Genomic DNA, 23889 nt, shown 5'->3' with positions numbered 1-23889 from the left:
GAGATAATTATATACTAAGTTCAACAGGCTTAAAAACCTCTAAAGTGATGGGCAAAAAGATGACAATTCAATAATGTAGATGCTAACTCTAGCTGATTTTGATATAAGGAAAAATACAAGAATGATTAACTCTGCAGGATGAAATTCAGCAAGTGGGCACCCTAAATGAAATCATATCTCCCTCTCAGGACAAAAATCACTGGTCAAATTCCATCTTACTATAATTTTCCTGTCCCCAATTCACTCCAATATGTATTAAGAGGACAGGGAAAATGTTGGCAGAAGGAAACTGGCCTGAAAACAATTTCTATGACAGAACATATAGAAGTATAAGTTTGAGAAGTGTTTTTGATGGGAAATATCCATTATCATTTGTCTAGGTGATGTTGCTGGTGTGACAGAAGAAAGAACAACTCTCATTTTTTTTTCTTCCAACATCTAAATGGAGCTAATAAGAGAGAAGTGCTTTTAGCATTTTTCTGCTTCCTTTGAATGGACTGGAGCAGCTGTGAGAGGTGGCTGTTCTCTGATAGGCAATAGCACATGTCTATTTTTGCTAATAATGCCAACTGATGACACCAGCACCCATATGTGGTGATGAGCCCTGATTCAGCACATCTACACACTGGAATTCAATGTTTCTTTGGCAAATTCAGCCCTATTTTGGACATGGACACTCTACTGTCTGCCATCTGCATTTAGGGGAGATTGAATATCTAAAGTTCCGCTTCAAAATAAACCCCCATTACAAAGTACATATAATTGAGGGGCTGGAAAGAGGAACTGGAGGGGGTACAATACAAATTGACTTCACTTAATTATGTCCTCTCTCCCTGTGTCTCTTTCATAGACACATACACACACACACACACACCATGCACACACCATGCACACCTTTTATATTCTAGACTTCTTTTCTTTGAGATTCCCTTTGAGAGCTGTTTGCTGCCATCTGGTTTCTCTGCCCCTTTCTTTGGATAAGGGCCATAGAGGAGTTGATTTAATGGCACCATTGGCTTTGTTTGGTTCATCCTTGCTCTCCTTGCAGCAAAGTCATCCTTCTCAAGATCAGGCAGTCGACACACAACTTCACCTTCTGCCTCTGAATTGTCGCCATGTTGGTGGGTCAGGAAAGAGTTTTCTTTGCGAAGGACAATATCACGAATAGCTTCTTTCTCTTCACTTAATTGTTTTTGACTGATAGGGGAAAATTAAATGGGACTCCACATGTGATCAGACAAAAAAAATTAAATCTCCATCTCTAGACAGACAACTGTGTTGTTAGTGAAAAGTCTTCTCGATATTGTTAGTTCAAATGGCATCTTTTCATTATTTCCGTCTAGAATTGCAGCATAGTTAGGGTGGGTTTTAAAACCTTGAATTTAGCCAGACACTAGCAATATTAAAAATTCACTTAATTTTCAGGGCTTCCATCAGCAACAGAAAAGCAGGATCCTAAATGGCTCTGAAAGTGACAGTGCAGATTCTTTGCATGAAATTGGGGAAAAATGGGAAGCTTTTTGTTACTGTTCTTTTTTCTTTAGCACACGAGTACCCAGTAGACACTTAATTTGTTTTTGACTGACAGGGCAAAAAATTGAGCCACCAAGAAACTGATCTGGGGGAAAACAAATGAATGCAGCTGTGTGACACCAAACGTAGAATGTGTAACAGATTACAAAATGTAAGGAAGTCTTTCTTCAGAGCTGAGCTAACCTGAAACATCTGGGATAGTTTACGACCACTCACAGGATGGTCTTAAACTATTCCATTCCCATGGTCCTCCACTCCCAGGAAGCTTATCTTGCCCTGCACCTTTCCATCAGCAACTCTTTCTTCCCTCTTCTATCCTCCTGTCTCTCCACCTCTCAACTCTTCTTTTTCTTTTTTTTAAGAGACAGGGTCTTGTTCTGTCACCCAGGCTGGAATGCAGTGGTGCAATCATAGGTCTCATACCCTAATTTGGGAGCAGATCTTCTGCTTGAACCGCTGAAGTCCAAGAGCAACATTCTTTCCACTTTGGGACAAACCAAACAGTCCTGGGCTCCAACCTCCCCCAACTTGGGCAGAATTTTTTGGAATAAAATATTCGTGTTTATGCAAATGGCCCTGCCAATTTGCGATGCCAATTTGAGCAGGGAGAATCTGGTCCCTTGTGCATCTTGTGAACCCAGCCAGGCTGCAAATTCCACTGGGTGTTTATTTTTAGGCTAAATGCCCAGTGTGGCAAGACTCATTTCAAGTGATCTCAATTTAGATATGCGGGCTTAAAAAAAGATATAAAAAAGAGGGTGAAGAAAGTTTCCGTACCATTGGCTATTTGAAGTCACTCCCCACCCACTTGAAAAATTGTCACAATGACTGATTTTCCACTAATTGCTTGAGTCTTTTAAATTCAGAGCTTCAAGGCAAATTCACGGCGAGCAAAAAATAATGATACAAGTTTTGAGCTGGCCCTGTTGGCCTTGAAATAATAAAAAATATGTATAAGGTAGATATGTAGGATTGTATTCACAGGTGTCTAGGTATCAAAATACTTAAATGACTTTTATAATGTGTTTTTTTTTTCTTCGAAGGACCTTAAGGACAGTCCTTTGTGAAACTTGGGTCTGTTTTACTTTATTTTTCAATAACTACAACTCTTAGTAGCTAGTACATTTAGTACATTCCAGATACACTAACTTTCATGACAACCCTGCAAAATAGGAATTATGATGCCCACTTTGCAGAAGAGAATATTAAGGTCTCTAGCTCAAGCCATCTGAACTCAGGTAAATTAACTGAAGTATATTCAAGGGGCAGGCCCAGGCTGTCTGGCTTTATATTCATGAGGAGGTTTGGCACTTTTATTTTGTCCAAGTCACTCATAGATGAGTAGCTTTGGAAAGAAGGAGTTGCTTTGGGGGCACAGCTCACTGTTTCATGTGGAAGGAATACAGTGTGGCAATGTGAAACGAGAAATGCCAAGCCCTGCCTCCAACTGGCGATCCTGCACAGCCTCACCTAAAGAAAGGCAGGCTAGCTTTCTTGGTAGGAGGGATTACGGGCCCAAAGCAGGTGAGGGGGAAGAAAAGCTCTTGTCTCAACGTTTCTGAGGCTTATATATTTCAAAGTGAATGAGATAATGATTTAAGCTAAGGAAGAGCTGGCGTTTTCTTTTACCCGGTTTTACTTGGCAATGCATAAGCAACCAGCTCAGATTGGTAGCTAGTGTGTTCCAATGAAGGAAACTCTGCTCTCCAGAAAAGCCTGTTAGTCTCCCTGGGAATGTCCTGGGTGACACCGGAAACTTCCCTGTTCACCCTATCTCCAATCAGGGCAGCTATTTGGTCGGTGCACAAGTAATTGCGGTTTTTACCTTTAAAAATGGCAAAACTGTAATTACTTGTGCACCGCCCTAATACATCCAGAGTCACAAAGGTTCGTGCAAGTTATGTGCCTGACTGGTCCCCGATACCCGGGGATCTGTTCAGCAGCCATGGTGAACCAGCGTCTGGTAAGGAGGGCTGCAGAGGAATCCGTGTCTGGCACTTAGCTGCATCTGCTCTTCCCCTAAAGATTTCTAAGATGTCTATTGTTCCTCAGAGGTTTTTTTACACCCCCACACCCCCTGCCTTGTTTTCCCCTCTGTAATTAATTACTACGTGGTTGAGAAGATCCACAGACTAGCAGAAAGCAAGCACTGAGTGCTGAAACATATGAAAACAATTAGAAAAGAAGTACAATCACGTGAAACCTATAATTCAGTTCAAAAAAAAGTTTACTTCTCCAATGGGAAACACCAAGTAAAAGAACTCAAATCTCCATAGCATTTTAATTCAGGGGAAGTGCATCTTGGTTCTTATTTTATCCTCTTAAAAACAGAAATCTTGGCTTCTTTGGCAGACTCTCATATTTGGGGGATAATTAAGTTAGCGCAACCATAAAATAAAATAGAAGAAAAAGTAATTTATGTACTTTTTCCCTTCAATGGAAACTCTAATAAATATTAAACTCCACACATTTATTAAGAAATCCTACTTTCTGTCTCTTGATGCTAAGATACCGCTAATATATTGTTTGACAGGAAGCTTGAAACTTCTAGGTTTTTGACCTCTTGTGAAAATGAAATAACATGCACCTTTGCTCCCTTTTGTATATTGCCTTAAAGATAATGCGAGTCTCGCTCTGTTGCCCAGGCTGGAGTGCAGTGACACGATCTCGGCTCACAGCAACTTCCGCCTCCCGGGTTCAAGCAATTCTCTTTCCTCAGCCTCCCAAGTAGCTGGGATTACAGGCATATGCCACCATGCCTGGCTAATTTTTTTGGTATTTTTAGTAGAGACAAGGTTTCACTATGTTGGCCAAGCTGGTCTTGAACTCCTGACCTCAAGTAATCTGCCCGCCTCCGCCTCCCAAAGTGCTGGAATTACAGGTTTGGGCCACCGCACCCAGCCTAGCAAGGTGTTTAAGAATACTTGGGAAACAAGCAAACAAAAAACAGTCTACAAAATAAAGCTTTGTTGTTCATCTATATGCTCTTCCCCTCGGACATGGCTCTATTATCTCAATCATCTCTGCAAACATTTCCCAGCTGAAAAATGGGCCACAACAAGTGGTCCTCTTGTTGGGTGCAAAGACGTGCTGGTCAGAATTCATCTGGATGTCAAAGACAGAACACTGAGGTTAAAACGCCTTGAGAGACATCAGCGTATTTCAATGATTTAAATTCCTATTTTCCAGACACCAAGAATCCTTTTTTTTTCATGATACTTCATTCCAGTTAAGCTACTTTCTGCCACATTAAAAGCAGGATCCCAAATGTGGATAAACTTAGAATGACTTTCAACTCTTGTGGCATGTAAAAAAGTAAGTGACAAAGACGTAGACATGCCAGGCTGGTGGCATGCTCTGTGTGAAACCTTTGTGAGAGCGCTGGCTGGCAGCTGAAAAATCTGCCTAACAAATGAATTCTGGGTGTTTAGAGCAGCTGTGTTGTGTTGCTATTGGGAACATTCTCTGAGAATATGCATAATTATTCAGAGCCCAATTTTAAATGCTAAGTCAGAAGACCTGAGGCATCATGACATTAACTGACCTGCAAACTTCTGCATATGAGAGCTAACTTGGATGAAATAGGTTAAAATTAAGCCAAATAACAGGAAACATGAATGGAAGTGAAATAAACAAAGATAATATATATCCATTAGAATTACATTTTTAAACTATGATTTGATGTTCGTACAGTGAATGGGAGTTGTCATAAAAGAGTTCAAAGTTTTTAATAAAATAAACGTCCCAGTTACTGAAGTGGCACAGTACATGTATGGACTTCCCAGCCTTTACCCCACTTCTCTTCTCTACGTGACCATTATTCCTGAGTGTGCTGAATTAGCTTAATGCCACTCCCCCTCATCCCCCTTCGCTGTTTTAGATACTCTAAGGATGATGGTATCCTTGGTAAACACTAGCTTAAAGACTTTACACGTGATATAAATGAAAGATGTATGTCAAAGACAGGAAGATTAAAATTTCAGGTAAGTTCATTTTCTTATCTGTATCACTTATTACCTACTACTATGTCCTTAAAGGCAGAAGCTGGAGAAGTCTGAAAAATGGTACCTAGTGAGGAGATATTATTCCCCTCACTATTATTATTTTTGTCTTCTCAGCATCTAGTCCAGTCTCTGGTACATGGTATATGGGATGCTCAAGGGATGCAGAAAGAAATGTGTTTGATAAGGTCTCTGTATCAAAACTTTTAAAAATCTGGATTTTTTAAAAAAGATTTTATTACATTACTCTTTATTTAATAAACTCAGCTGTTTGTAACATAAACACAATTTTATGTTAGAATATTCCAGAAGCACATACGTGTTTAGAATAGGCATGATTATCTGTAATATACCACAGACAAGGAGGAAGTATATCCTTAGTTTTGTTTTTTTTTTAATACAAAGGTATTCTAGAATTAAATTTATGTAACTCAACACTGGATATTTAATTAAGACCTGGACCACATAAATAACCACATGTGGAGCTGTATAGAGAAATGGAAAATGTGTGGGAGGCAGATGTGGTGCTGTGGTCAGAGCATCCGAATCTGATCACCAGGTCAGTGGTGACCAGCTCTGCAAGTCACTGACTATCAACGACCCTCAGCTCCCACTTCTGGAAGATGGGTATATCAGCCACCTCTTAGACCAGCCTGGCCAACGTGGTAAAACCCCATCTCTACTAAAAATCCAAAAATTAGCCAGGTGTGCTGGTACACACTTGTAATCTGAGCTACTTGGGAGGCTGAGGCAGGAGAATTGCTTGAACCTGGGAAGCAGAGGTTGCAGTGAGCCGAGATTGCACCACTGCACTCCAGTTTTGGTGATGGAGTGAGACTCTATCTCAAAAAAAAAAAAAAAAAAAATTAAATGGAAGAGCAAGTGGCAAAGGAATTCCAACTGTCAAATTATTATGAATGTCAATTTGTAAAACACATTTTGGCTGTACTATTATTTGTTAGGATCATTGTGGTTATTTTATAAGAAAAATTAACCAGCTTCTCAAAACACTACAGAAGAGTGCAGAACTATAGTTTTCCTTGGCTCTGATTGCTGAAGGTCTCCATCTCACATGTAATATGAAGCTATCAGGACTGGATACTAGTAGCTTTGTTACAATTAAAGAGAAGTAATTACTCCATTCTTTGTTTTTGAATCAACATGCTTTAGAAACTAAGGAGTCAAATAAACCCAATTCTACTTAGTACTCTCTTGGGACAAAGAAAGTAAGTGGATTTTTGTAAGCCAGCCACTCTCTAAAGAGAGTGTTCCCCATTTCAAAGCAACAGACTATTTTTCTAGTGATGTGTAAAGTAAGATATGAGCCATTTAGGAGTAGCGTGAAAATTAACAAGCCACAAACAATAGAAAAATACAATGTTATTGCTAGGTAAATCCTGCAGCCCACACATGACTGACCACAAATACATGACAAAGACAAGGTCTGCACCCAGCAGTGAGGAGCTCACTCTTCACCTTCATTTAAAATACCCAGGAGGTACTTAGCAGAGACATGCCTTAAGGCAAAGACTATCATCTATGTGCTCAGAGCAGGGAACAGTGATGCAACAGGAAAACCGGGAAGTAGAAAAATCAGATGAAAACTCCAACTCTCTAGACAGATTCCAAATCCCCAGGCATGCAGAAAGCCAGCTGGGCCAGCCCTCAGCCCAGAGCTGACCTGGCAAAGCGCTGTGCTGCTGGCATGACCTTGATTCCAGCTTGCTCTAGCCTTTTGCGCTTTTGGATCTCAGCAGCATCTTTTTCTTTAGACTTGGGAGCTGGTGCCACCACAGCCCCGTCTGAAGAAGGGTGCTCCTTACCACTGCCATCAGGTAATTCACACCCACCATCGGAAGGCTTCCAACCAGGATTCATTTGGCCAACTGGGTCGTCTTCACCAGCAGACCCCACTTCACTCCCCTCTTCTTCTATCGTTTCAGGAAAGCTAGTGAGTTGGACAATATGGTTTACCAAACAGACTGGGCTGGGGAGCAGACCCCATGTCATCTCCCCGCTATTCTGATATTACTTTTCACTTTAGAAAAGGAAGTCATAGCATACAATATAATCCTGATAATGTGAAGAAAATTCAACGCAACCATTTAATTCATACAATGCATCATATCCGCAACATTGAGAGTTATCCCAGACTTGATAATGAAAGGCAAAAACCTTTTCTGCTGGAAAGGTAAAATTCATTAGTTTGTTCAGCAAATTAAAAATTGTAATAGCATCTTTATTCAATGGAAAATAATAGTACAGATGGACTATTAGACAAGTTTATTTTATTGTAAGATTCTTGAAGGCAGGGACTCTGCCTTGTTATTGGGTCCTCAATGCCTAGCATATAGTAGATGCTCAATAAGTACTTGCTGAATAAATGAATAAATAAATACAAAAGCATAATCAGAGATTAAAACACTGTTTCTCTAAAGAGATGAGAAATCCATTTATTATGACTATTTCTATATGTGATTGTGAAACACATTCCATGCATCACATATTTGAGCTTATATCAAGTTAATTTTAGCCTAGATTTTTAAAACATCTTTTTGCATAAAGATAGGAATCTTTCTACGCCTAATCTGACAGGATTAGGAGTCAAGCAGTCTCCGCAGAAGGACAAGGATGACCGATTTGCTCTCAATGTCCTATCAACAGAATTGGTTTCAGAAATCTGCTTATTTAGACAAGTAGTTGCTGAATACCTACTGTGTGCCAGGCACTGTTCTAGGCGCACTCACGAAGCTTCTATTTTCTCCTGACAAGCTCTCTCCAAAGATCTGTCCCACCCACCTCCATCTGTAATTTTCCATCAAAGTTCTGAATTGGTCATTTAACCTCATTCCTGTCCAGGAGCTGCAGTTCCCAAACCACTCATGCCCAAGCCAGGAAGAGGGCAGCGGTGCTCAGGCCTTACCTGAAGGGCCTCTCCCCACCCAGGGGGGAGGTGACGGTACTCCAGCTCTTGCGGTATTCCTCGCGCTCTGCTTTCTTCTTTCTCAGAGGCGCGGGGACGTAGGCTGTCTGATTGCTTTTGTTCGGGAGGTACTGGTTAAAAGGCACTGCTGATTTCGGCTCACCATGGGAAGTCCGCCGTGCAGACATGTCATCCTTCTTCACATCCGGCAGCTTCCGATGAGGCAAGTCGGATTCAGAGTCACTTCCTCTCCCTAGGGAAGAGAGGATGGGTGCTGAGAAAGTGTGTTAGGCTGGCAGAAAGTTCCCAATGTTAAGCACGCATTAGGGATGTGGTTCAATCTGTGGGTTCTGAGGATTCCTTCTTAAATCATTCACTTAACAAATCTAAAGGATCCATGTAGATTACTACTCCACTCTGGGAAAAGAAGGAAAAAAATCAGGAAAAAAACCCGACAAGGGCAAAATTAAAAAATACAGACATAAGCCTAACTGTATCTGAGAATTACAGTTAGCAACACATCTGCAATAGGATTATATGCCTCCTGAGATTCTGCTGCTCTCAAAAGAAAACAGAAATTAACCAATGAAGTTTTCACTGAGCCCCTGCTGCATGTCTTACACTATGCTAGATACTCCAGCAAATAAAAATCATGAAGCATTTTGTCTTTGAGGCATCTTTAACCAACCCATAACATACATAGAGAATTTAAGTTATAATCAAGAAGCACAGATGTAGAAGAACAACAGAAACTCAGAAAAGTGATCAATTTGGATTATACTAAGGGTTTGCCTTCCAGGAAGTGGTTCAAGTTGTTCCTCTGCATGGGAGCGCTTCCTGGTTCCCACAGCTGGAGGCAATCTGTTCTTCCTGTGAACCCTATGCCCCCATGATCTTGTCTTTTCTTCTGGCACATTATACTTTCTACCTTGTACTTTGAGAATAACGGCTTTATAGTTTTTATAGTTATTATGTCATTGCCTTTGTACACAGTGGGCATCCTTAGATTATCTGATGAATAAAAGAGTTGGTTTGGCTTAGAGATTTTTAGACAACACAAAGGAATTCAACGTTCCCAACATCAGCCATTTGTTGGACAAAAGCCCCAATAATTATATTGTATTCTTGTTTCCTGAGTCTCATCTTATTAGATTTCTAGGATCTATTAGTATGAAGCCATCATTCCAACAAACACTGCCATTTAGGTAGCCGCCATTTCAATGCTGGTTGAAAACAATCAATGAGAGCATTACAAGATTATTCAACTATGTTGGTAACAAATAAAGTATATACCTATTTACCCTTAAGAAAAGAGCCTTAAACTAAGAGCCAGGAGATGTGGCATCCTGACAGAGGAGGTTGGTGTTAAGTCAGAGCCACTTCCTTTTGAGTTCTGCTGCTCATTAGCCATGAGACTTTACATATGTTACATCGGCACTTTAAGCCTCAGTTTCCCAATTTACAAAATGAGGATAATAATATCCCTACTTCATAGCTGTTGGAAGAACCAGACACATATAAAACTATTGGTACAGTGCTTGGGGCAGACTAAGCGCTTAATAAATGCTGGCTACTCTTTATGTCATAATAGTTCTGGATCTGTCAGAAATGAGCTGGGGCTCCTAGGGTTGTCTCTAACACACTTGACTGTCCTTTTCTGTAAAATAGGAATAAAATGATTTGCCCTGGAGGTTAAATGATATAATGGTTTTTAAAAGACTGTAAACGTTAAAGGCATTGACCATAAACAAGTTGTTCATTGTTGCAGATGAAATATTCAGTTTATGAATTATTCTTGTCACATGCTTTCAGTCCTCCTTCTGAAGTTTTGACCATTTCATTACTTATTAGTACAGTATTTGACTCACAATTTAGCTCCTTTCCACCCGGTCCTTAAACAAGTATATCTGTCTTAGTATCATAATGAAATGTTTGGAGCCCCCTGTGAATTGCTTTATAAACAAATACTAACACTACCCTACCGTGCTAAACTCTTAAATTTGTTTCCCCATTTGATACTATCCCATTTTATAAAGGTGGGTACAGAGGCTCAGAGACACTGTAGGAACCCCTGCTGCAGGGCTGGTTAGTGACAGTTCTGAAACTCTACTTTCTGTTCTCTTGACTCCTAAAGTTCTTTCCTCTGTGACACACCTGTCTTGGGAAAATGTCCCCTGATAAAAGTGTTCTGACTACGAGAAGTGCTACACTTTGTTGAACAAATAAAGCAAATGATTCTTCAATCAGCTATGAAAGCTTAGTGATGATTAGAGTTGTCTCAGGTCCCTCAATTCTAAAATGCTATAATCTATGAATCCTATTTGTGTATAGTATCTATATACACACATATAGATATAGATATCTATTTATATTATCTATAATATACTGAGTGAAAGTCTCCAAATATGTTGTCTAACAACATAAGCAAATCACTTTTTCCCCCAATTATTCTTCAGTGAATGTCTTAGACACTTCAAGAAATATTAGCCTTGCAAATGCTCCAGGACAGAGTAGCTCAGTTGAAAGAAGTATAGGTTTATGGATTTAGAGACCAGGGTCTAAAATTTCAGCTCTACCATCTACTAGCTGTGTGACCCTGGGACACTTAAATCTTCTATACTTCAGGGTCCTCATGGGATACATGGAGGTGATAATACAGGTATCATATGTTGTCACAAGAATTAAATGAGATGACATAAAGCACCTAAGAGGTGGCCGGCCCAGTATACCCTTGGGAAATGTCAGAGTCTTCTTTTGAGGCTGACACCTCAAAAGTTTTGACTTCACTTCTCCCTGTGAACATGGAAATTTACTAAGGTGGCTTCTCCATTTATGTCCAGAGTTAGGAGAATGTAATCTAGCATGTGATGATGATGTTCTTTATTTTATTATTTTTTTTTTTTTGAGACGGAGTTTCGCTCTTGTTGTCCAGTCTGGAGTGCAATGGCGTGATCTCAGCTCACTGCAACCTCCACCTCCCAGGTTCAAGTGATTCTCCTGCCTCAGCCTCCTCAGTAGCTGGAATTACAGGTGCCCGCCACCATGCCCAGCTAATTTTTTGTATTTTTAGTAGAGATAGGGTTTCACCATGTTGGCCAGGCTGGTCTTGAACTCCTGACCTCAGGTGATCCACTCACCTTGGCCTCCTGAGGTGCTGGGATTACTTTTTTTTTAATGTATCTTTGCCAAACACACTCCCAACCCTTCGCTTTTTAATCTTCCTCTAGCACTTTGATTTCTCTCATTACTTGTTTCCCTCCCTCAGCACATCTTTGATATAAAACATTAGACTGCTCATTTAACCTAATGCATATTTACAAAATATGTTCTTAATTTTGAAAACATCTGGGTAGAGGGTTTTGTTATTTCCTCTTCAATGAAGCCCATTAAGTGGACTCATAAGAGATGCTATTAATGCTGGGGGAGAAATTGGGCACCTGTCTAGCAAGACAGATTGGTTGAATCAACCCTGGGATCTACAGCATCCTACCAGGTAGCTCTGTGTCCAACCCACAGAATCATGATGCTTCTCATGAGTATGGCCCTTGATTAACTTTATTGAATGGATTAGTGGGAGTGGATAATAATAAAATGAAAGATGTCTATATTGGCCCAACATAGAGTTGAATAATTTCATGGTAAGATATTCCCCAATTGATTGTGAGTCCTAGGAAATAAATTCTCAAGACTTAAAACAAGTTTTTTCAAATTTGGAAGTGTTTATTAGGACTAGCAATCTTCTTAATTAGCACCATTTAAAAACATACTATAAACGCTTATGAAACCCAACATCCATTTGGCTAAAATTATACTACATTTTAAATGGCAGATTAATAAATGTGTTGTTTTTCTTTAAGAATCTCATTAGGTCTTGATTAGTTTACAAGAACATAAGCCTTAAGGTATCGGGTTGATTGGTAAAATCTGTGTATAAGAAGCTTTTTCATGGATGGTGTTTGTGAAGCTCTAATTTCATGTTTTTTTGGATGGAGAAAACATTCATAAAAACGCTCTAGCTTATCAATTTTAATTGCTGCAAACTAAATTGTACTTCATACATATTAGTATAATATTAGTAATCCCCACCTCCAATCCCTTCAAGATGTGATTCGTTTAAACTTTGAATCCCCCAAAGCTGGTAATGATAATCTACATTACCAGTTAAGAAAAAAACAGGATGAAGAAAATGCAATAACTTAAAACAACTAATCAAAATAATATGTATGAAATCGTTTGGTTAAGACATGTTTCGGAAAAGTAAATCTACTCTTTGGTTATGTTAAAGCTCAGTTAGATCATGAACTTGGTATTTAACTTCTAATAGTGTGGAGGGCACTTAAAATGACATATAACATTTTAGAAACGCTTTGCAAGAGGCTTACAATGCACTCTGGAATTCTTTAGGAGTCACACACTATGTGGCCCCAAGGTTAAACTATTTGCTGGAAAGTTTAAGTCCTAAACAAAAGCATTAGTTGCAGTCATTCCAGAATAAAACATCTATTAGGCAAAGAGAAAGAAGTGTGGGTAAATTAAGCTTAAGAGCATAGATTCTGCATTCACACTTCTTAAGGCTAACATTGTTATGCTACTTTCTGACAGTGTTTTTTTGTAACTTGTAAATGTTGAGATGATTACTTAACTTCTCAAAGGCTCATTGGTGAAGTAAGGATAAGCAGTGTCTCACAGCTCTGTGGGAGTGTTGAATGAGATACTGAGTGAGTATCTCTAAAATCTCAGCTGAGGACTAAATGAGATACTGTGTACCAAGGAATTAACTTAGATCCCGGACACATGAAATAGTCAAGTATTTTCATAACAGAATTTTATAGCTGGAAGGGATCTTTTAGCTACAAAAGATAATTCTGATCTCAGAGTAGGCTTAAGATATATTAGCTAGATATAGCAGCATCAACCAAGCAATACATTAAAAAAAGAAACAATTTAAAAATTCCCCACCAGCCCTCATGTTTTTCTGCAAGTTTATATATGTAGAATATGTAGAACCAAATCATCTTTCCTTCTAAAAGTACAAAGGTACAAGATAAGTAAGACAAACGGCTTCTGAAAAATAGGCATTACGTGTATATCAAGTTACATGATTGCACATTTTTGTAAAGAAAAATGATCATTTCTTCCAAGTGATATAAAACCCTTAGGGTTTAAATCAATCCCAGCTTCAGAACAAGCAGGCAGCCTGGGTTGTGCACTATACATTGACGGCCACCTGCACCGTACTAGCTATACCAGTCAGGTATCATAAGCATCAAACGGATTGCCAAAAAACATGCCAATTAAAGTTGCACAATCCCTGGCTTCAGAACTTTCTAAGTGTATGCGGTTCATTTCCAGTTTACTGGAAGTTGATCCATTTTCACTTATATAGTGTGGTACTTACTCAAACATTTCCCTTCCTCATGCCCAGAGTATATAAACCTGCAGCACACTTTATGAGCTAATGGTCTGCACAGTGTCTTGATTCACTGAGTCCAAGGGAGGAATGATGTAACACATTTTCCAATAGAAGATATGCTCACTGAAGCAGTGCTCAAATCAACTCCTGGCAAAGCCAACCAAAATTCTAAGGACCATGAAAAACAACATTCAAAGACTTCTTTTTTCTGCCAGTTTATAGAATTACTAAGTTCCAGCAAGGTGGATATGGAGCCTGCTTTCCCAGTGCCCATCCCTCTGCCAGGCGCAGTGCAGCCCCTACAAATGTTTAATTCCAAGATGGATAGTTTATTAAGACTCCAACCTACCATCGCTGCTTCCCCTGAGGACTACATCTGGTGAAGGCGTCTGCCGAGAGCGAGAGCCAAAGGAATCCAGGCTGTCGAAGGAATCATCTCTGCCGTGGCGAGGGGGAGAGAGGGAGTCGCTGCGCTCGGAATCCCAGCAGTCGATGTAGCCACTGTCTCGGATACTGCGTTTAGGACTTTCAATGTCATCAGTCTCCTGTCCAAAAAGAAAATGAAAGGGTTACAGACATAATTCTAGCCTACACTGTCAGGAAGATAGGTCTCCAGTGGTCTCCAAAAAAACCCCTGCATATCACATCAGAATGGAAAGGTTGTGGCAACCAGTTACACGGTCAATCATCTTTGAAAAGTTACTGCTCTGTTCCTGGAGCCTCCTTTGCTGCAACTTTCCCAATCAGAAAATCATGCACAACATTTTTTTAAAAGATCCCCAAATAACTCATATTCCCTAGGTTTTTTTTTTTTTTTTTTTTTAAAAAGAGTAGAGAAAGAATTAGAAGAAAGGATCACAAAGTTTGGATTCACAACAGTACAATGATAGTTCAAAACAAAAACGAAAAACCAAAACCTTAACCTTGACTTGTCTTTCGGAATCCATAACTGCATGTCTGTCCTGGGAATGAGCCCCTGGATTAGCTGTGCAACTTTTGCTCCTGTTTATACTATCTGGCAAATACAGGCAGCATTTGTCTTTGCTGCAGAATCAGTTCTGTAAAATCCTGGAGCAGCACGCGTTCATCTCCTGCTACCTTGAAGGGAAATTCCTGCTCTGAAAGGGAGCTGTCTTTCTGAGGCAAAAAGCTAAAAAAAAAGCAATGAAAACTATGCAAAACGCTTTTCCTGATGCCTCAAAAGAATCCAGGCATGCTCTCGCTCTCGGCCAGCTCTTGGCGCTGGGGGAGCTGAAAGCACTTGTGGCTGACCCACATGTTCAGAGCAGGGAGAACAATGGCTGTCTTTGACAGCCTGTGATTATAAATTCTTTCCAGCACAAGCAGCACATACTAAAACACTGAAACTCCAGCAGAAGAAAGGTCAGTCAAAGCCATCCTCACCCTCGTATTATAATAAAAGCCTTGTTCCCGCCAGTGTCTTAGCATTAATTACAATAGTCCAGGCTGACTAAAACAAAAATAACTCTGGTCACTCAAAGATAAACCTCAATTTAATATCATCCAGACTGTCGCTTAAAATTAGGACTGTGGATAACACTGGCAGAGAGGCATGTTCTCATCTGCAAAGACTGGAATGCCACACTGTAGATTCCCTGGGATGCTCGCAAAAGTCCCCTCTGCATTCTCAATAGAAAGGAAAAATAAATATTCTTCATGTTAGCAGTTTTGGAAACTGGTCTAAACTGTCTAGGATGCCCATGGGAGCCAATGCCTTTGCAGGAAGTGCCTTTGCTGGCTGCTTCTATCAATTATATCCTGAGCCTCTGACATACTCCGCAGCAGGAGGCCCTTTGGGGGGGACAGAGTGGCTGTAATTTACAAGACACACACAGCTTTGCATCAAGAGAAGGGAGTGGGCAAGAGGACAAGGGCAGGACTGAGAGGAGCACCCTGCAGCCTCCAGACAGAGGACTGATTAATGCCCTGAAGAACAGGTTGTCAAATGGCCTGGGTGAGTAGAGCCGGCATGACCTTCCAGAGGAAGGCAGAAATTCCAGTTATGGAAATTAAGGTAGCTTACTCTTAGGTGAAAAGTTAACCAGGACCTGAACAAAAGCCAGGCCTGACTAGCTGGAAAAGGAAGAACTCATGACTCACTGAAAATTATAGACCCAAATTGGATATGGTTTCATATTTAATTTCTTTGGAAATGCGAGTAATTATCTTGGATTATTTACCTACTGAGAATAGGCCAAATGGCTAAAAAACAAAGGTCACTTTTATTGAACACTTATTATGTGTCTGCAGCTATACTTGATGCTTTTTGCATGTTATGTTATTTAATCCTCACAACCACTCATCCTAAAACATGGTTAGCATTATCCCTATTTTACAGAAGAGAAAAATAAGAATCAGAGAGGTTAAGTAACTTGACTGAGGTCACACAGTTAGTGGCAAAGCTGTGATTCTAACACAGGACTCTGTCTCCAAATCCCAAACGGTATAGCTGAAAATATCTGATCATCTTTGGTACAGTCACAGTTCCACCATCAGCATCTTCTCTACTACTAGACACTTACTGCCTCCTTATTCTGTAGATGATGCTAACCTGGATTATGATCCTCAGCTAAATGCTATTATGACTAGATCACAAAACTATAAATATAGTTACATGTTGCTGAATGACAGGGATATGTCATTAGGTGATTTCATTGTTGTGCAAACATCATAGTGGGTACTCACACAAACCTAGATGGCCGATCCTACTACACACCTAGACTATATGTACAGCTCATTGTTCCTATGCTGCAAAGCTGTACAGCATGTGACTGTACTGAATACTGTAGGTAACTGCAACACAATGGTATCTGTGCATCTACACACACCTAAACATAGAAAACATACAGTAAAAATGTGCTACAGATTGAGTCTCCATTATCCAAATGCTTGGGACCAAAAGCTTTCAGGATTTGACTTTTTTGGATTTGGAAATATCTGCATTACACTTACCAGTTCAGCATCATCCCAAATCTGAAAATCTAAAATCCAAAATGTTCCAGTGAGCACTTCCTTTCAGAGTCAGGTCTTTGCTCAAAAGTTTTGGATTTTGGAGCATTTCGGATTTCAGATTTTCAGATTAGGGATATTCAACTTGAATTTTAATTTTCTAGGACCACTGTGTATATGCTGTCCGCTGTTGACTGAAATGTTATATGGAGCATGATTAGTGCAAAAGAGAGGGAGTTTAGGGTAATGGTTAAGAGAATGGTCTCCGAATCCCGACTGGCTGGGTTTAATTATTGGCTCCACCCCTTGCCAGCTGTGACCTCAGGCAAGTTATTTCATTTCTCCATACCTCAGTTTTCTCATCTGTAAAATCGGACTAATAATAACGCCTGTCTCACAGAGTTGCTGGGAGGGTTAAATGTGTTCATATATGGAAAGTATTCAGAAAAATGCCTATTAAAGAAAAAGTACTCTAAAAGTGTCAGCTTTAATTATAATTACTACAATTTATTCTCTCAAATAGGTAAATTTCAATATACACAAATCATAAAACATTTATAAATGTAGCTAAGGACACAACTTTCCACACATCCTGATACTCCTCTATCTCTTTTTTCATTTATATCTCATGTCTAGATGTCTTGAGCCTAATTTACCATCAGGGAAGGCAGACACTCAGGGAGGCAGACCGCTGGTCACATCTGGAAATTACACAACTACAAGCTCCTTGGTGCAGCCATTACACAACTGGACTTTCAAGAAAATAATATCAGAAAGGCTCCCCACAGGCCCAAATGTCTTTCCCACCCTCACCCTACAAACCACAGGAGAAGAAAGGAGAAAGTCAACATGCCTCTTGGAGCGTTAGCTGCTTTCTCACAGATAGTTATGCGAAGGAAAAACAGAGAGGCCGTTATATTCACGGCTGTGTAGAAAGCCAAGAATCAAACCTTGGACCAAGTGCAAGAGCTGGGAGCTGAATGGCATGGCCAGTTTGAACAGTGAAAACCAGGCCACCCAGGGCTGTGCTTGGCCAAGCTCGTCCCGAGGAAGTTCAGGGTGAAGTGACAGGCTGGCTTTTCAGCCAGAAATAAAAATGAGGATATCAGCTGGATGGACAATTCTATTGGTTCCCATCAAGTCACCATATCTCATTTTCTGGTCACTTAAAGTGAAGCTTCTGATGGCAAGTAGAAGATATAAACCAACAGAGACACATCTACATTCTCCTTTCTTGGGCTCTAATTAACATTGTCTCTGCTTTTCATCTAGAATCTCAGTGCCTTGTGCTAACTGCTACTGAGTTATTCTAGTTAAAGTATGTTAATGAAGGGGTGAGAACTACTAGCTTCATGAAATTTTGGGATTATTTTACTCATCTTCCTCCTATCCCCCTTTCTCAGACATAACAAGAACCAGCTAGGACTGGTGGATGACTTAACAGTTTCTGAGAAACTCCAGATGCTTCTCTTTTACCTCTCAACATTTTCTGCTCCCTTTGTGATTTGTAAGGTGGCTCACCCTGATCTAGAGGGCCTTAGGGTTCTACTTTTCCAGCCTGCTCAGTCACTCTCCACCCACCACCCTCTGGTTGTGGAAGCTGTTCATTCCACAAATATCTACTGAGCATCTTCTGTGTGACAGGCACTGTTCTAGTTCACAACATTCCAGAAAAATCAACAAATACCCTGTCTTCATGGGCCTTAAATTCCAGTAGAGAAGACAAAAAATACACAGAAAAACGCAAATGAATACAAAGTTGGATGATAAGTATCATGAAAAAAAAAAAAAACATAAGGTGGGTTGAGGGACTAGAAATTGAGATGGTTGCTCTTTTAGGCAGAGATCTTGCATCTGCTTGCCCACCATGCTCCCTCCCCTTTTCCCTTTCTTTCTGTAATACCCCTCACCCCCGGAGACAGGAGTAGCCTGGGCCAGTCATGGTATCACTTGCCCCTGATCACAGTGACTGCTTCAGGAATAAGGTCCACATGGGGCCAGGGTACATTACTAGGAATTTTTTACACCTGGGGCCAGGGGAAAGCATTCCCTTGCTTTTCTGGGCAAGGAGCTAGAAGCAAGTAATGCTGGGGATGATACTGGCCACGCTCCCTGTTATAAGGGAATGTTTGCCTATAGGAAGAAAGAATGAGTTTAAGGAGAAATAAGAGATGAGAGAAAGATCCTGAAATCTCCAGGGCCACCCTCGTCCCCATGGGTGTCCCTTCAATCTTAATATTCTTGTAGTAAATCCTCTTTGTTCAGCTGAAGTGCCACTTCCTTTGGAAGAACTTCTCTGACATATCCAGTCTCAGTGAAAGGCCACTGTCACTATGATTTTAGAGATCCTTTAAAAAAAATACAGCAGTAGCAGCAATCTATGAATATCTACTACATGCCAGACTTTATGCCAAGGGCTCTACCTGGGTCACCTTTACTACAGAACTTAACAAGTTGCACCCTAGTGAATCATTTTTATGCACATTTCACCCACTAGAAAAATGAATATAAAAATTTGTGGATAATCTCCTTTGTGAAAGAAAAAAATTAATTTCAAATTTATTTCAGCCTGCATATGTGCAGAAGAGATTACAGTTGTCCCTCAATATCTGCTCTCCTAACAAAAATGCCTACAGTTTTTAGCTGAAATAAAGTCTACTTTTCCCAAGTCTTTGCTTGCAGCTAGGTATGGGTGCATGACCAAGTTCAAGTCTGTAAGATGTACGTATGTGTGTAGTGTATAATTTCCCAGAGGTGTGTTTAAAGGGAGAGCATGGAATCTTCTCCCTGCCATTCCTCCCTCTTCTTGGCTGACTGTGGACATGATGGCTAAAGCCTGAACAGCCATCTTGGATCAGCAGGTGAACAGCCATGGGTTGAGGTTGTTGGTACAAAAAGACAAAGAAGCTTGGGCCTTCTGTTGGTGAAAAGACATGGAACCCCACATCAGCCCTGGACTGTTCATGTCCACGTCTCATTTATGTGAATTAGAAATAAAATTGTTGTCTTATTTTATCTGTGATTTTGAGGCTTTTGTGTTTCCCAGCTGAACACGATCCTAACTGACAAAATGAGATTATATATATTACATATAAAACTAGTATTTCCAGGTGCTTGGATAGTCCAGTGAAGTTCAAGTCATTTTCTCTCTAGATGGAGATATGACACTATCATGGCTGGCCATTTTTGCTGAGAGTCATGTATCCAGGGATACTACTAACTCCACCACGTCCTGTGATGTTATCTACATTCAACAAAAACGGTAACAGCTGTTAACAGCAGGTCATTTTACAGCAGTTGAAGAAACTAACTGTAGAAAGAGAAGCTAGGAGAGTTGAAGAAACCAATAGCTGCTCAGATTCTACAGGAGCTGGACTAGTAGTAAGAAATGTCAATCATGAGAATAAATCAGATTCCAACAGAATCTAGCAGGGGAACTGTGAGACAGAGCTTGATGACCCATCTATTATTATTCGAGTCCAAATTTAATATAAAAACAATAAACATTTAGACTTCTCAAATCCAGACTGGATGTTAGATGAGAAATTAAAGGGCAAATAAGAGGTGAGACTGAGAAGCAATGAGTTGTGCTTCATTGTGTGTCTGTGTTTAATTTTTAAAGGAATTCAGCTTAAAGTACTTAGTGTATGTGCGTTATGACCAATATGAAAGCTTTGGCCATTTATAAATACATAAGCCAGACTGGCCTTAGCCAAATGTGAAGAACTATCAGGACCATTAACTTTAATTTAAGGAAAGGAAAATAAATGTCTAGAAAATTGGAACCAATTCTTGCTTTCAGTATTAAAAGAAAAATTGCAAGGAACTGAATGTTTCTAGTTCATTTATTTTGCATGCTAGAGAAATGAGGAAGAGTAAGGCCTCAATTATTTGTCCTCTAATGTGGACTTTATCCAAAATGCCTGGAGGGGCCGGGTGTGGTGGCTCACACTTGCAATCTCAGCACTTTGGGAGGCCAAGGTGGGTGGATCACCTGAGGTAAGGAGTTCAAGACCAGCCTGACCAACATGGTCAAACCCTGTCTCCACTAAAAATACAAAAATTAGCCAGGCTTAGTGGTGGCTGCCTGTAATCCCAGCTACTCAGGAGGCTGAGGCAGGAGAATCACTTGAATCTGGGAGACGGACGTTGCAGTCAGCTGAGATTGCGCCACTGCACTCCAGCCTGGGTGACACAGCAAGAATCCATCTCAAAAAAAATAAAAAAATTTAAAAAGTGCATGGAGGTCCATTATAAATAAGCCTTACCTGTTCACTAAGGTGGGTTGGGAGGGCCTCTCCTGGGTAACACTATATACTAGCCATTTGTATGAGTTGTATATTGCTGGACCTTCAGATGAAACATTCAGGCAAGTACACATGAAACATCCAAGTGTTTCCTTGACAAATCCCTACCTTAGGTCAGTCTTTTCTATACTCAAAGAAACAAATGAAGCTTTTAACAATGTATGAAATGTTTTCCAAATTCCTATGTCATTCAAAAACAGTGGCCATAACATGCACATGTTAGAGGAGGACGCATTTAATGTATTCAGGCTTGTCCAGAGTGTATGCCAAGGTAAGAGCTTGGCTCACGTTACCTCATCCACACCAAGGCCCCAGTGGGTAAGCAAAATGCCCTTTAGCACAAAAGTGCAGAGCGAGTCTTCATTTTTGCATAATACTGCATTGTTGAATTCAAGCATTATTCCCCCAAGAAAACAAGCACTGAGCATCTTGGCATACAAAGGCATATACTGACTGAATTTGCTCTTTTGGAATTAAAAAGTTGGATGGAGCTCAGAACTCCTGTTCTCTGAAGGGTATGAAAGTGCAGGTAGGTGTGAGATGCATGAGGCAAAGACGTCATTGGTAAGACAAGTGATCATTTCCTTGAGTGCGTATCTTTGGCTCATGCCATTCCACAACCCAGTACTCTAGTAATCTTAAAAACAAGCAAATGTGTAGCTTTCCCACCTTGTCTAACGCTTATGGGATAAAGAAGAAAAGCCAAGTTACCTTTCGCATCTGAGCCAACAATCCTTCAAACTCCTTCAGGTTTAGTGTCGTTCCACTGTAGGATGTGCAGCTGTTTGCTGCTTTTCCCAGCCAGTAAATGGTAACTAACACCTGTGGAACAAAACGCACAAGAGCAGATTTTTCCCTCAAGAATGACGTTTAAACTAAGGAGTCAATAATGCACCACTAACAGGAAGGCAGGAAGGAAAGAGCTGATTTACATCGATTTGAAAAAACCACCACCCATGAGGTATCCATTAAATGTAAAATCACTTTAATAAGAACCCAATGCCATGTCAGTCAACACAAACAAACACGTAGTTAAAACGACTCCAGTGTTAGGGAAAGTTAGGTTGTGAGGAAATGATCTCTAAGACAGCAAGAAGGAAAAATTGGTCCACCAACATTATTTTTTATGTAGTGAAGGTTTCACAATTAGGCAGCAAAATTTTTCAAAAATGCTTTGGAATCTTTATCCAGAGAAGCAATGAAAGAGACTGTCAATTCCTTTTCAGAAAGGTGCTTTAGAAGGCCCATAATTTCTACTTGTGGGCACAGAGGTTCTGCTAAGGCCAATGGCAAAAAAAAAAAAAAAAAATCCCAAACAAGTGATAAAGGTTAATTAGTGGTTCCCAGCACAGGATCAACATAATATATCTAATTAAAGTCAAAAGAAAGCAGTGTCATGAAGAATATGATCTGCAGATACCTAGCTTTGGGGTATGGTTAGATTCCCATTAATCTAAGATGGGAAATTTTGAGCCTTGACAAGGCTTGCTACCAATTAAACAACCTTGGATATTTAAGAATGTCTATGAATATTCAATGGTCTGAAGCTATGGTCCCAAGTTAATTTTGTTCTGTATTTCCAAAGAAACTGTCCACATAAGCAAATCCTCTTTACATTCACTTCCCATGAAACCCAGCAGAGTCAGCTGAAGATGAGCTCCTTCACACTGAATTACAGGGATCTGAGGCTCATGTAGAAGTTAAGATGAGTATTTTCTTTTCACACTCTGTCTTATCACTTCAGCCAGGCTGGGAAGTACTTATTGTGCCTCTCCTTCTACTTGGTAGGCCAGAAAATGCTTCAGACAACATGATACAGTTACATGAGTCCAGCTGGTGACAGACACAAAATATGGTTATGTGCACTGATGCTAAGAGGTGATTCTGTTTTCTACCTCTGTGGGAAAATTTTACTTCATGAATCCCTCAAAACTTCCAGAACATCTTTTTGAACTGATTGCTTACAAAAAAATTTCCAGAGATTCAAATGTCAGGACATTAACTAGGACCATAAAATAACTAATGTGTGCTGAGAGTATGAGGCTATCTTAAAAGGTAGAATGGGGGAATGGAAAATAAACTGTTGTGTTTTAGGTTAAAGGTTTTCTGATTTGTTTAAAATTTTATGATGAAAAATGGCGTATACCTCTAGTTTTATATAGGAGGAAAAAGAAGATGAGAATGAAAATGTCAATCAAATATAATAGCACCTAGGGAAATTTTTTTAAAAAGAGGTTTCAGCCAATTTTAAAATTTTAGATGCAGAATGTGACTTCTTTCATTCCTCAATCTAAACTGAAAATAAAACAGCACTAACATACTTGCCTTTTGAAAACACGACCTACAAAAAGTTCATTTTGGCAAGTACTAATAAAAGTGCAAAAGATTAAAAGGAGAACAAAATATACAGCGTATAGGCCCATGGCAGTCAACACTATTCATATTATGCAGATCTTACCCTACAACAATTTGCCAAACTGCTTAATTTAATAATCCCATCTGTGCTTACAAATGGAAAGGGGCTAATGTTAGTATTGAGCCTGATCATTTTGTGTTTAAGAAACTGAATCATAAACAGAGCACAAGCTTTCACTTGTTTATTTCTGGATTGAGCACTTATCTAAATAAAGAGAACCACCACCACCCCAGCCCACCACATACACAGTTTACTATTTTTATTTGTATCATGGTCATTAATTATTCTATGAAATACACATATACTTTTTTCTAAGGACTTTTTCC

General features: G+C 39.9%; 1 protein-coding gene across 18 annotated transcripts in view; it reads right to left on the bottom strand.

Moving 5' to 3' along the window:
• The window catches only part of LIMCH1 (LIM and calponin homology domains 1), a 339850-nt gene that overhangs the window by 72408 nt on the left and 243553 nt on the right, over positions 1–23889 (bottom strand). For 9 of the 18 annotated variants that reach the window (XM_054553846.2, XM_054553849.2, XM_024245876.3 and 6 more), the window contains exons 6-8: positions 21859–21969; positions 14220–14415; positions 8458–8710 (exon numbers count right to left, since the gene is read on the bottom strand). In XM_054553846.2, coding sequence (XP_054409821.2) covers positions 8458–8710; positions 14220–14415; positions 21859–21969 — 560 coding nt within the window. Of the gene's footprint in view, positions 1–894; positions 1198–7215; positions 7483–8457; positions 8711–14219; positions 14416–14793; positions 14997–21858; positions 21970–23889 lie in introns of those variants that run through there. The other 9 variants (XM_024245879.3, XM_054553852.2, XM_054553857.2 and 6 more) reach the window with 4 other exon arrangements.

The sequence above is a fragment of the Pongo abelii genome, chromosome 3 (assembly GCF_028885655.2).
Source record: "Pongo abelii isolate AG06213 chromosome 3, NHGRI_mPonAbe1-v2.0_pri, whole genome shotgun sequence".
In the NCBI taxonomy this organism is placed as follows: domain Eukaryota; kingdom Metazoa; phylum Chordata; class Mammalia; order Primates; family Hominidae; genus Pongo; species Pongo abelii.
The sequence above is the reverse complement of the archived record's forward strand: the minus strand, read 5'-3'. Positions and strand labels throughout refer to the sequence as shown.